Below are 13,259 nucleotides of genomic sequence, written 5' to 3' on the forward strand. Positions count from 1 at the left end.
GTTGTATTCCAAAGAGTCATTTACTGAATGCTGATTTCCTCGACATCGAAGAGGCCAGCACAGCGAAAACACTGGGAATCCGATGGAAAGCGACTACGGATGAGTTTTATTTTGTCATCTCACCCCAAGATGTCAAGTCAGCTTATACTAAGCGAGAAGTCCTCGGGCAGATCGCCAAGCTATTCGATCCCGCTGGCTGGCTGGCTCCCTTTGTGATTCAAGCCAAGGTGTTTATGCAAGAGCTCTGGTTACAAGAGCTAGGGTGGGATGATCAATTGCCCAGTGAACTCCATCACAGGTGGCAGGATTTTACAAAGAGCTACTCCTTCCTTGACCAGATCCGAATTCCACGATGGGTTCTTCATGACCCAAATTCCGACATCCAATTCCATTGTTTTTGCGATGCGTCACAGCGGGCTTATGGTGCCGCAATTTACGTGCGCGTTAGCAATGACCAAGGCATATCATGCTGCCTTCTTGCAGCGAAATCTAGAGTCGCCCCGGTTAAAACGGTTTCATTGCCCCGCCTTGAATTATGCGGAGCTACACTTTTAGCGGAACTGGCAGCTGCAGTTCTTCCGCAACTTCCAGTTGATAATGCGGAGGCTTTTTATTGGTCAGATTCCACCGTCGTACTGTCGTGGTTAATAAGCCACCCTGCACATGGACAACGTTTGTCGCAAATCGGGTAGCAAAGATTGTGACGGCAACAAATGACGCCCCATGGAATCACGTTCGTTCAGAGGACAACCCAGCAGATCTCCCTAGCCGCGGCCTGAGTGCGCAGGAATTGGTACACAAGGATTTGTGGTGGCACGGCCCACCATGGCTACGGGAACCACAAGAGTCCTGGCAGCGAGCGACACCACTCCCACTAGACACTGCCTTGGAGAAGCGGGTAGTGAAGGTCCACGTCGCGATCGCTAAGCCAGCCAACGCGCCCAACCGGGCAACACAAGGGTTAAAGGAGGCGGAAGCTTTCACCTCGCGCCGCTCTCCCGATGGTGCCCATCGCTCTCCCCACGAAAGAACTCCCCACACTTCGCTCCAAGCGGGGCTTGGTGCCCTGCTCTTAATTAAGCTAGTTTTAGTGTCAAACTTACAAGTGAATAAAAAGAACATTGAAGTGAGATTGCTGCAGTGCCCAATTTCTTGAAGGAAGACATTTTAAGGAAAAATTCATTTAGCTGCCTACTTAGGAAATTCAACCCCCCTACGAATACATTTGGTCCTTCGAGCCGGATACTAAGATCCTCTCGAACCACTAGCATCGGTGGAATTTCATCCATATTTCAAGCTAAGTAATTTTTTTGCAAATTATAGGTATATGAGTACATGTACATGCCTCCAGCATCCGTACCCATACTCACATACATATAATTGTTGCCATTGATTCTCCTAATCCAAGTAAAAATTACTTTCGCGCAAATTTTTCCTCCTCAAAGGAGAGAAAATTTTGGTCCCCAAATTTTCATACATATATATGTGTCCAGTACATAAGGCGCCATATTGGTTCGCCCACTTCAAGTTTTTTCCTCGCACTTTGGCATATATAGGCCAAGTATATAAGGCGCCATATTTTATTTGCCTATTTCCAATATATATTTTTCGCAATTTCAAAAAAATATTAACACATATGTATGTATGCAGTGAATCAAACCTACGAAAAAAGTGATCTCCTACATATAAGATATATATGTATATGCAAGCAGAGTGTGTGAATGTGACAAAATTACAAACATATCCAGTGCTACATTAAATCCAAAAATAAAGGTTTTGTGCAAATACAGTCCACTCCTGGGAAAAGTGTGCGCGCAGTGAAAGGTGGTTTTCAACGAAGAGAAGAAATTTTCAATACAAATAATAAAGATTTTTAAAAAAAAAAACGAAAGTGAACCACCCTCTCACATATAAAAGCCACACTTAGACATTTCTGGTGACCAGACACCCTATAAAGTTGGGGGCATATCGGTTAGACACAGCAAAAGAAATCATATTAAAAAAAAAAAAAAAAAAAAAACATTAATTTATATAAAGAAATCCGATCCATTCACACCTCTGCATATCGCCATTCCATATTTTCATATTTAAAAAAAAAGAAAAAAGAGAAAAGAAATTTTTAAATACATATATATATACTCCAACATTTTACATATCCATACACATACATATATATACATATTTTTCCATACATAAATTTTACATATATATATACATATCCATACACATACATATATATACATATTTTCCATACATAAAATTTTACATATATATATTCATATCCATATACATATACATATTTTTTCCATACATAAATTTTACATATTGATTCCCATATACATATCCATACATACATACATTCCACAAAATTTCTAATTTTTTCGCACACAAATATATTTTTCCACCACCGCGAACAAATCCCGCTATCCCTTGCAGCCTATATACATACATACATACGAGCATACATAAGTACCGCTTAACTGCAGTATACCAGCACAGCTGCAAGCTCATGTGCCAAAGACCGGCACAAAGCAAACGACCAAAAGTAGCTGTGCTGTATACCCTAGGTTGGCAGGCACTTTGTGGGGTATATAGGTTGAAGGGTCACGTTGAGGAAAAAATCGAATAATATTTAATTGGTAAAAATTTGTGTTCCGCGTTTTTGTTTATTCTATTCCCACGCGTTCCAAGTCGTATTTTTTGGAGTTATATTTCAATTCCAAAATATTCCACGTGCTCCAAGTCGTATTTTTGGAGTTACATTTCAAGTCCAAAATATTCCACGTATTCCAAGTCGTATTTTTGGAGTTACATTTCAAGTCCAAATATTCCCACGTGTTCCAAGTCGTATTTTTGGAGTTATATTTCAATTCCAAGTATTCCCACGTATTCCAAGTCGTATTTTTGGAGTTACATTTCAAGTCCAAATATTCCCACGTGTTCCAAGTCGTATTTTTTTGGAGTTATATTTCAATTCCAAAGTATTCCCACGTGTTCCAAGTCGTATCTTTGGAGTTAGATTCCAATTCCAAAGTGTTTCCAAGCGTTTCAAGTCGTATCTTTGGTTCTATTGCAATTCCAAAGTATTCCCACACGTTCCAAGTCGCATCTTTGGAGTTATATTGCAATTCCAAAGTATTCCCACACGTTCCAAGTCGTATCTTTGGAGTTAGATTCCAATTACAAAGTGTTTCCAAGCGTTTCAAGTCTTATCTTTGGTTCGATTTCAATTCCAAAGTGTTTCCACCCGCTCCAAGTCGCATCTTTGTAGTTATATTTGAATTCCAAGGTGTTCCAAGCCGTTCCTAGGGTTTTTTGGCAGTGTTCCAAGTCATTCCAAACGTACCAGCTCGTTTTCTGGTTTTTTTTTCAATCTATTTCAAGGCGTTTCAAAGCCGTTCTTCAAGTGGTTTGGTAGTGTTCCAGTTTTTCCCAAACGTTCCAGTTCGTCTTTTTGGCTAATTTTCAAGCCGTGCCAAGCCAGCTCACCACTTTATAACCGCCACTCTCTGGGGTTATGAGCACGAGCCCGTCAAAAGACGAGAAAGCAGCTGAGAACACTGCAGCCCCGAGCAAATCCTCAATTGCTGCTCCAGGTCAGCGCCAGAGGAGTACCAGCCCTACTACTCCTCCTTCCCGAGCATTTCAGACCCTCTCTAGTCCACTAACTCTCAAGTCCGCACCATCGAGCACGACCTTTCAGCAAGCCACGTCAGAGCCACGACGAGCAAGCCAAAAAGAGGTCAAATCATTGGTACCACTTCCACAGATTTTGGTAACCGCCCAAGAGTCACTCGGTCCGAGACCAAAAGGGTTTTAGCTGCTTCCACCATGGCTTTGAAGAAGTTTGGTTCCATTTGCGATAAACTAAGTCAGTTTGAAGTCGACAACCACGTCACGTCACTGTCCGAGGTCAGCGTATTTACGCTCCAAGTCCGTCGTGATCGAGTTCAAGCGTTGTGGGAGAAGGTCGAGCAGGAATATGAGAAATGCGAGGCACTCATAGATGGTAAAGACGATAACTCTGAAGATTTAGCCATCCAAGCTAAATATGACAAATGCTATCAAGTTTACGAGCGATGCACGGCTCGATTAAACGAGCTTATCCATGAAAGGTCTGCTCCGACTCCTCCGAACCGTCATGCGCCTACCTCTGCACCAGCAGAACGAGGCTGTCGATTGCCACCCATTGACACAGAAGTCTTTACGGGAGATTATTTAAAATGGCCCACGTTCCGTGACTTGTTTACAGCCATCTACATAAGCGATTCGCGAATTTCCCCTGTTGAAAAGCTGTACCATCTCTAGCGAAAACGAGGGGTGAAGCCAACCTCATTGTAGCAAAATTCCCGCTTACAAATGATGGTTTTGAAACGGCATGGAATGCACTTAAACAGCGTTTCGAAAATAAGCGACTTATCGTGAACAGCCAATTCCGAGCACTTCTTGACCTGCCTCAAATTTCCATGAGTCCGGAAAAGCATTACAGGATCATCAGAATGCTCTGCAGGCATCCATTCGCGCTTTTGAGCACTGTGGCCTGCCAGTAACCATTGGGGAGGCATGTTCGTATTTTTCTGTTCCATCAAATTGCCAAAGAATACCCTTTCATTATGGGAGCAATCTCTGGGAGACAAGACTGCCATTCCAGAGTGGCAAATGATGGACGATTTCCTCACTGAGCGGTTCCGTACGCTCGAAGCGGTGGAAAATACAACTGCAATGGCTATTTCGGTTCCCACATCGAAACCTCCACGAAATCCGATTCCAGCCACCCGAAAGGCTAATACATTTGAAGCCAAGGTGACCACCAAACCAAAATCCTGTGATCTCTGTATGAAGGAGAATCACCCGGTGCGTCGATGTCCCCGCTTCCTTCAGATGACGGTGCCAGAGAGGGTGGCATACATAAAGAAAAAGTCCCTTTGTCTGAACTGTTTCGCAAGAGGACATCAAGTAAAAGATTGTCCGAGTCAGCACAATTGCTTCACGTGCAAGGGGCGTCACAATACGCTCTTGCACAAGGACGCCCGACCGGAGAATAATCCAACGTCGGTCCCAGCTCAGCCCAGTTCGCACAATATTGTCCGGACTTACTTTACCTCTGAGGCAAGGTCCTCACGAGATAAGTTGCTAGGTACAGCGATCGTGGACTTTTGGCACAAGGGCACTACTTATGCTTCACGGGCGCTATTAGACCCGGCTTCTGAAGCCAATTTCATATCCGAAAGAATGTTCCGACTCATGAAGTTACCATTCCAAACTGTCAGGGCCGAAGTGACAGGCATTAACGGAAAGGTCAATAGAACCTTGAAGGTCTGTCACATAAGCATTCGGTCATCGCATGGACCTCCAGTCCAGATCGAGATAGAAGCGTTTGTCTTGTCCCAAGTTGCTGATGATTTGCCGTCATGTACGATAGCCCAAGCCACACTGGAAGGAATGCCCAATATTCCTCTAGCCGACCCTCCTTCAGATTAAAGGCAAAGATCGATCTACTCCTTGGCATTGATGTAATACCAGCGGTGACTCTTTCCGGCATCCAGACCGAAGTGTGCGGATCTTTAATGGCTCAAGAGACGAGATTCGGTTGGGTCATTTCAGGCCCGTTGCAAGGGGTCCCCGTCAGTTCATGTGCCGCGTTCACCACGAGGGTCGCAGTTAGCAGAGAGGAGGGACTTGAAACTCTTCTCACAAGGTTTTGGGAGGTGGAGGATCTACCGGGCAAACCGGTAGAAGATTCTGACTCTGTTTGCGAGGTCAATTTCCAGAAGACCACAAGAAGAGATGTTGCGGGGAGATATACGGTCTCACTTCCGTTTCGAGATCCAACCAACATCAACCTTGGTCATTCCAGACCAGGGGCATTGGCTCAGTTCCTAAAAAACGAAAGCCGACTCCTTAAAAATATTCCGGCAAAAACTGAGTATGACGCCGTCATCCAAGAATATTTGGACTTGGGCCACATGCGTCAGGTTCCATTTGACGGCACTAATAACAATTTTTATTTGCCACACCATGCGGTTTTCAAGCCCGACAGCACCACAACAAAGGTACGGGTAGTTTTTAACGCCTCTAGCAAGTCCACCAACGGAGTAAGTCTCAACGACATACTTTACCCTGGTCCGGTACTTCAGTCCGATCTCACTACTCAGATTCTCAAGTGGCGTTTTTTTCCGAGTAGTTTTCAATGCCGACATCACAAAAATGTACCGCCAAATTATGGTCGATCAAATCCACACGCCATTTCAGAGGATCCTGTTCCGAAATAAAGAGGGGCAACTTGGTGATTACGAGCTGAATACCGTCACGTTTGGCATTAACTGTGCTCCGTTCTTAGCCATCCGAGTACTTCAGCAACTCGCAAGTGATGTACAATCCAAATTTCCTTTGGCTAGCGATATTATCAAGTCCTATATGTATGTCGATGATGTCCTGGCAGGGGCTCATAATGAAACAACGGCAATCGCAATGGTCAATGAACTTCAAGACGCTCTTGGTTCAGCTGGCTTTCCCTTGCGCAAGTGGACATCGAATGTGAAGAGCGTGCTCAGTTGTATTCCAAAGAGTCATTTACTGAATGCTGATTTCCTCGACATCGAAGAGGCCAGCACAGCGAAAACACTGGGAATCCGATGGAAAGCGACTACGGATGAGTTTTATTTTGTCATCTCACCCCAAGATGTCAAGTCAGCTTATACTAAGCGAGAAGTCCTCGGGCAGATCGCCAAGCTATTCGATCCCGCTGGCTGGCTGGCTCCCTTTGTGATTCAAGCCAAGGTGTTTATGCAAGAGCTCTGGTTACAAGAGCTAGGGTGGGATGATCAATTGCCCAGTGAACTCCATCACAGGTGGCAGGATTTTACAAAGAGCTACTCCTTCCTTGACCAGATCCGAATTCCACGATGGGTTCTTCATGACCCAAATTCCGACATCCAATTCCATTGTTTTTGCGATGCGTCACAGCGGGCTTATGGTGCCGCAATTTACGTGCGCGTTAGCAATGACCAAGGCATATCATGCTGCCTTCTTGCAGCGAAATCTAGAGTCGCCCCGGTTAAAACGGTTTCATTGCCCCGCCTTGAATTATGCGGAGCTACACTTTTAGCGGAACTGGCAGCTGCAGTTCTTCCGCAACTTCCAGTTGATAATGCGGAGGCTTTTTATTGGTCAGATTCCACCGTCGTACTGTCGTGGTTAAATAAGCCACCCTGCACATGGACAACGTTTGTCGCAAATCGGGTAGCAAAGATTGTGACGGCAACAAATGACGCCCCATGGAATCACGTTCGTTCAGAGGACAACCCAGCAGATCTCCCTAGCCGCGGCCTGAGTGCGCAGGAATTGGTACACAAGGATTTGTGGTGGCACGGCCCACCATGGCTACGGGAACCACAAGAGTCCTGGCAGCGAGCGACACCACTCCCACTAGACACTGCCTTGGAGAAGCGGGTAGTGAAGGTCCACGTCGCGATCGCTAAGCCAGCCAACGAGATATTATCTCGTTTTTCCAATCTGGCACGTGCCTTACGAGTGATAGCATATGTGATCCGTTTCGGCAGAAGGTGTCGTAAACTGCCAAACGATTACTCCGGGGAGGTGACCTCTAGCGAGATCAATCAAGTACTCCAGGCGTTGATCCGAGTCACTCAGCGTGATTACTTTCCGACGGAACATCGGTGTCTACAGCAGAAGAAATCTCTGCCCACGTCTAGCACCATTCTCAATTTGAATCCTTTCATTGACGCATCAGGTGTGATCCGAGCATGTGGGCGCGTGCAACAAGCAGCGGCCCTTAGTTACGATGAGCGTAACCCCATTCTGTTGCCAGTAGTAAGTCCGTTGTCCCGGCTGTTGGTGCTTTTCACGCATCAGATCTCTCTCCATGGGGGCAGCCAACTGGTAGTCCGTCTCATCCGACAGAGATACTGGATTCCAAGACTGCGGAATCTAGTAAAATCGGTGGTCAATTCATGCAAAGTCTGTGTGATTTATAAAAGAAGGCTGCAATCACAGCTAATGGGCACCCTTCCGGCCCAGCGAACTACTTTCGCACGTCCTTTCACGACCACCGGTATAGATTTTGCAGGTCCTTTCGACATCAAGAGTTTCACCGGCCGCGCTTGCCGCATATCAAAGGGATATGTGTGTGTCTTTGTTTGCTTTTCCACCAAAGCCATTCACCTTGAGGCAACTTCGGATTTGAGTACCGAAGCATTTCTGGCAGCATTCGCTCGCTTTGTATCGAGGCGAGGGTGTCCCCAGCAAGTGCAGTCCGACAACGGGAAAAACTTCGTAGGTGCATCCAGAGTGCTTGAAAAAGATTTCCTAAATGCTACCCAGCAGAAAATATTATCCCACTACAGCCATCAGAATCTGTCCTGGCATTTCATCCCTCCCGGGGCACCACACATGGGAGGGTTGTGGGAGGCTGGAGTTAAGAGTTTTAAAACTCTGTTCTACAAGGCCACTTCCAACCAAAGGTATACTTTTGAAGAGTTCTCTACGCTGCTGGCTAAGGTAGAGGCGTGTTTGAACTCGCGGCCGATTTCTCCTATGTCTGAAGACCCCACCGACTCTTTAGCTTTGACCCCAGGCCATTTCCTAGTTGGCGGTCCATTGCTATCCGTGACGGAACCTGAAATCAAGGATCAGGTACCGTCTATCATTAACCGGTGGCAGCGTCTGAAGGCCGTGAGTCAGCATTTCTGCACCCGATGGAAAGACGAGTATCTGAAGGAGCTACATAAGCGCAATAAGTGGCGATTCCCTTCTAAAAATCTTGAAGTGGGCGATCTGGTGGTACTCAAAGACGACAATCTTCCATTTAATGAATGGCGTCTCGGGCGAATCCACCAGACACACCCTGGCAGTGACGGCAATGTCCGCGTCGTCGAACTGCTTACCGCTCGCGGTATTGTGAAGCGTCCCGTCGCAAAGTTGATCTTTCTTCCTCCAGAAGAAAGAATTCAAACCCATTACGTAAAACTACAGTAGCGTCCAGCACTTGGTCCTTCCTCCCAAGGAAGAAGGGCCGAGCTGCCAGTAGTAATATGTGTTTTATCGTCCTACATTAATCCGCTTTCTTCATTATTTGTCCCGGCAGCTTCCTGATATTCGTCAACCTAGATCCCGTTTCCATGGCTCCGAGACCGCGTTCAGTACAGGCATCGAAAGAGGAGCGCAGATGTTCGCGAGGAACTGAGTCCTTCCGTTGCCGAGTCTGTCGCGGAATCCATCCTCTGAAGCGATGCCGTCGCTTCCTGCGGCTGAACGTGGAGAAGAGGATGAGGGCAGTGCTGGCGAATAAGTACTGCGCCAATTGCCTGGCCCACCAACATTCCGGAGGAAGCTGCTTAAGCGGTGATAAGTGCCGAATCTGTGAGGAGGATCACCACACGCTGCTTCACTTCCATGAACAGCCACGTCGACGCACTCCAAGCTCCGTCGTACGCCGAGTCACCCCCGAGTCCTCCAGACGAAGGGTCGCGCCAACGCCAGCCTCCGATCCGAAACTGACCTTGACCACACTGCTGCAGCACCGCAATCCGCATCTGATGCCCACGGCGATGGTGCGCATTGAGACGGAGGGAAAAACCTTCGACGTGAAGGCCCTGGTGGACCCTTGTTCTGCGGTATCGTCGATGGCGACGTCATTGGCCACGGCCTTCAAGTTGACAGCCGTCAATATAGGGGCAGAGAAAGCGGTGGCAGCAGTGATCCGGTCCCCAATCAGTGAAGGATGGCGATTGGAGGCGATCCTGAAGGTGGTCGATGGCTTGTGCTGCCGCACTCCAAGCGCTCCGGTGGACCCACAGATCGCCAAAAAGTTTGAGGGCATCGTCCTGGCGGATGAGACGTTCTACCGACCGTCGTCAGTGTCTCTGGTCCTGGGCGCGGATGTGATCACGGAGGTCATGCTAGAAGGGAGTCTACCTGGGGTTGGCGGGCGGCCGATTGCGATGCGCACAGTTTTTGGCTGGACCCTGTCCGGAGCGTGCCATTAAACTGCCTGGGTCTTGCACTCCTGCAAGGGGGGGAGCATGTTTATGCCCAACCGGGCAACACAAGGGTTAAAGGAGGCGGAAGCTTTCACCTCGCGCCGCTCTCCCGATGGTGCCCATCGCTCTCCCCACGAAAGAACTCCCCACACTTCGCTCCAAGCGGGGCTTGGTGCCCTGCTCTTAATTAAGCTAGTTTTAGTGTCAAACTTACAAGTGAATAAAAAAGAACATTGAAGTGAGATTGCTGCAGTGCCCAATTTCTTGAAGGAAGACATTTTAAGGAAAAAATTCATTTAGCTGCCTACTTAGGAAATTCAACCCCCCTACGAATACACTCAATAACTTCGTTATTTTCTGAGCTATTGTCGTAAAATTCAATATTGGTGAGTTTATTATACATATAAACGATTGTGCCAAATTTGATCAAGATCGGCTGACTATATCATATAGCTCCCATAGGAACGATCGGTCGTAAACAGTGAAATTCTTCAATAACTTCGTTACTTTTAACGCGATTGCTTTTAAATTAAATATTTGTTAGTTTAGTGTATCTGTTAATGACTGTGCCGAATTTGATAAATATCGGGTTACTATATCATATAGCTCCCATAGGAACGATCGGTGGAAAACAGTGACTTTGATCAATATCTTCGTTATTTCCTATGCTAAGATTGTAGGCCGTTCTTTCGCAAACATTAGCCTTTTTGGCTTAAACGTTTTTCCACTTTGATGGCTTTAGGTAAGGAAAGAGTTACCAAAAATGTTGCAAGGGTATACAAACTTTGACGCGGTCGAAGTTAGCCCCGGCCCTCTGGTTTTATTTGTAATTATTGATTTCTTATCGATAATTATCTTTGTGCTGTGTATTTAAATTTTTCTATTTATTCTTTTATATATATAATTTTATTTATTTTTTTTTTTTCCTTATGTTTCTTTTTGCTTTATAATGGCTTGTTGTCTACCTACTTGCAAGCATTCTGATCGTTTTGATGATCAGTATAGAGCAATATCTTGTTGGCTTTGCGATAATCTTATTCACTTAAAATGTGCTGGCCTCAATGGCCGCGACTACGACAAATTTTCTGGATTGTCTGGACTTGCCCATCTTGTGCCAGCCAGCAGCTTGATTTTAGCCTTATGTATAGGGATATTCGTTAAAAGTTTCTTTCTTTAAACAAACTGGCCAAACAGCTGTCTAACGAGTGTGACTCTAGCGTACATTTATTGTCGCAATTCAAGTTTGTTCCACCTTCTGAGAAGTTGCCCAAGAAATGTACCCTTGAGTTGCCTCGCAAGCAGTCGTCAGCACTCTCTATTACATCGTCTCCCACTTTACTTTCGCCTACACCATCTTCTTGTCCCTCTTTATGCTCTTCTTTTCAGATTGAAGTACCCATTACAAGCCCTGGTGTACCTCATTCTATCCCTCACGGGAACTCTGATCAATCATAGGATCATGCTGGCTCTCAATCACTTGCGGATCCCAACTGCCAAACTTGCACTCCACTAACTGTAGTGCCTCATCGCAAACAATTATTTATCTCTAGCCTTGCTCCTGATACTTCTGAGTCGTCTGTGGCAGCTTACATTAGTAATATATGCCCTGCTAAAGTTTTAATTCAAAAGTTTAAGTTTTCTAGGCCTCGAAATCTCCTCTTTTAAAATTACAGTACCCAATGAGACACTAATTTCTGGCCAGAGGGCCTAGTTGTACACGAGTTTGCGCCCAATAAGCGCTCCCGTCCGTTCACCCTGTCCTGCCTGTCCACCTTCCTAATTTGTTTTTTGTTGTGCCGATTGATCTGCCCTTAGGTGTTGAGTTTATTTGCGTCGAAATTACATGTTCCAACTTTAGCTTATATATTTCTTGTTCATATATTCCTCCAGCTTCTGATATAACGACCTATATGCATCATGCTGATGCTTTGCAAACTATTTTTAATCGTCTTAAAGATCGCGATTTCCTTATAGCTTTAGGTGATTTCAACTTGCCTAATATTTCTTGGCTTGTTGATGATAATCTATCTTTCTTAATTCCTTCATCTCAATATGTTTTTCTTGATAGCCTACTTGAATGTCCGCTATATCAGTTGAATTCTTTCCTTAACTCTTCCAAAAGAATCCTTGATCTTGTTTTTGTTTCTGATCCCACTGTTAGTGCTGTATCCCGAACACAGCCCCTAGTGAAACCTGAAGATCCCTATCACCCTACCATTGAAGTTACTATTTCTTAAATTCCGTTACTAATTCATTTAATAACATCGCAAATTCTCGTCGTAGATGTTTTCGTAAAACAAATTTCAATCTTCTTAATAGCCTTATTTTCTCTTTTGATTGGTCATTTCTATTTGAGTGCTGCGATATAGATCGTGCAGTGAAGTTTTTCTACTCTGCTCTTAATTCTCTAATTGATAAATGCGTTCCTTATGTGAATGTGTCTACCGTCTCCAGCGCGCCAGTCTGGTTCACACGTAGGCTCTCTGATCTCCGTAACATTAAATCGAGATATTTTAAAAGATTTAAAAAAACTGGTTCGCGTCTTGACTATGCAAATTACTGTATAGCCAAATCTCAATTTTGTCTTTTAAACACTCAATGCTACAATAATTACATATATCGTTCGCTGTAAGGTTAAATTTTATAAGAAATTTATAAGAAAAGATTTTACAACTTTGTTAATTCCAAAAGACGCTCTAATGTACTACCACTAACCATAGAACACATAGATGGGACAAACTCATGATTTTTTGATTGCAAACGCTAGCCTAGTTATGGAACCCAGAGAACTTCGGGAAAACCCGAACGCTCGTACTCTCAATGAGAGCGTAAAGTGGGGAGAGGGCCAAGCAGCTACGAAAATAATTCAGTCTAGCACAGACTACAGAACGACGAAGGCAGGCCTATGTCGCTTGTGATTTCGTTCTGTGTATGTATGTGTACACTCGTCGGTACATGCTCAGGCTTCGTAGTGTGTGTGTGACGTGAAGTTGTACAACATCGTACAACATTGGCCATCGGAATATCCCTGGTTCGATTCCCAACTCGAAATCGTCGGCTTAAACAAGGTTTTTTTCTATTTTATAATTTTGTTTGTTTTTTGTGGATTTTTTGATTCTTTATTTTTTGTTTATTTTTCTTTTTATTCATTTATTATTTATTTATTTTTTATTTATTTATTTATTAAAAAATAGAAAAAAAAACCATATTGGTCGGTTCCGAAATGGGAATCGAACCGGGGATATTCCGATGGCCAAG

The 13,259-nt window shown here is 44.9% G+C and overlaps 1 protein-coding gene across 1 annotated transcript; it reads left to right on the plus strand.

Moving 5' to 3' along the window:
* The first annotated feature begins 1,199 nt into the window (after positions 1–1,199).
* LOC124461966 lies at positions 1,200–10,080 on the plus strand. The gene is made up of 2 exons (XM_047013365.1): positions 1,200–1,301; positions 9,107–10,080. The coding sequence occupies exon 2, from the start codon at positions 9,141–9,143 to the stop codon at positions 10,005–10,007; it is 867 nt and encodes a 288-aa protein (XP_046869321.1). The 5' UTR covers positions 1,200–1,301; positions 9,107–9,140; the 3' UTR covers positions 10,008–10,080.
* Positions 10,081–13,259: the final 3,179 nt, after the last annotated feature.

This window comes from Drosophila willistoni, unplaced genomic scaffold (assembly GCF_018902025.1).
Source record: "Drosophila willistoni isolate 14030-0811.24 unplaced genomic scaffold, UCI_dwil_1.1 Seg78.1, whole genome shotgun sequence".
NCBI lineage: Eukaryota > Metazoa > Arthropoda > Insecta > Diptera > Drosophilidae > Drosophila > Drosophila willistoni.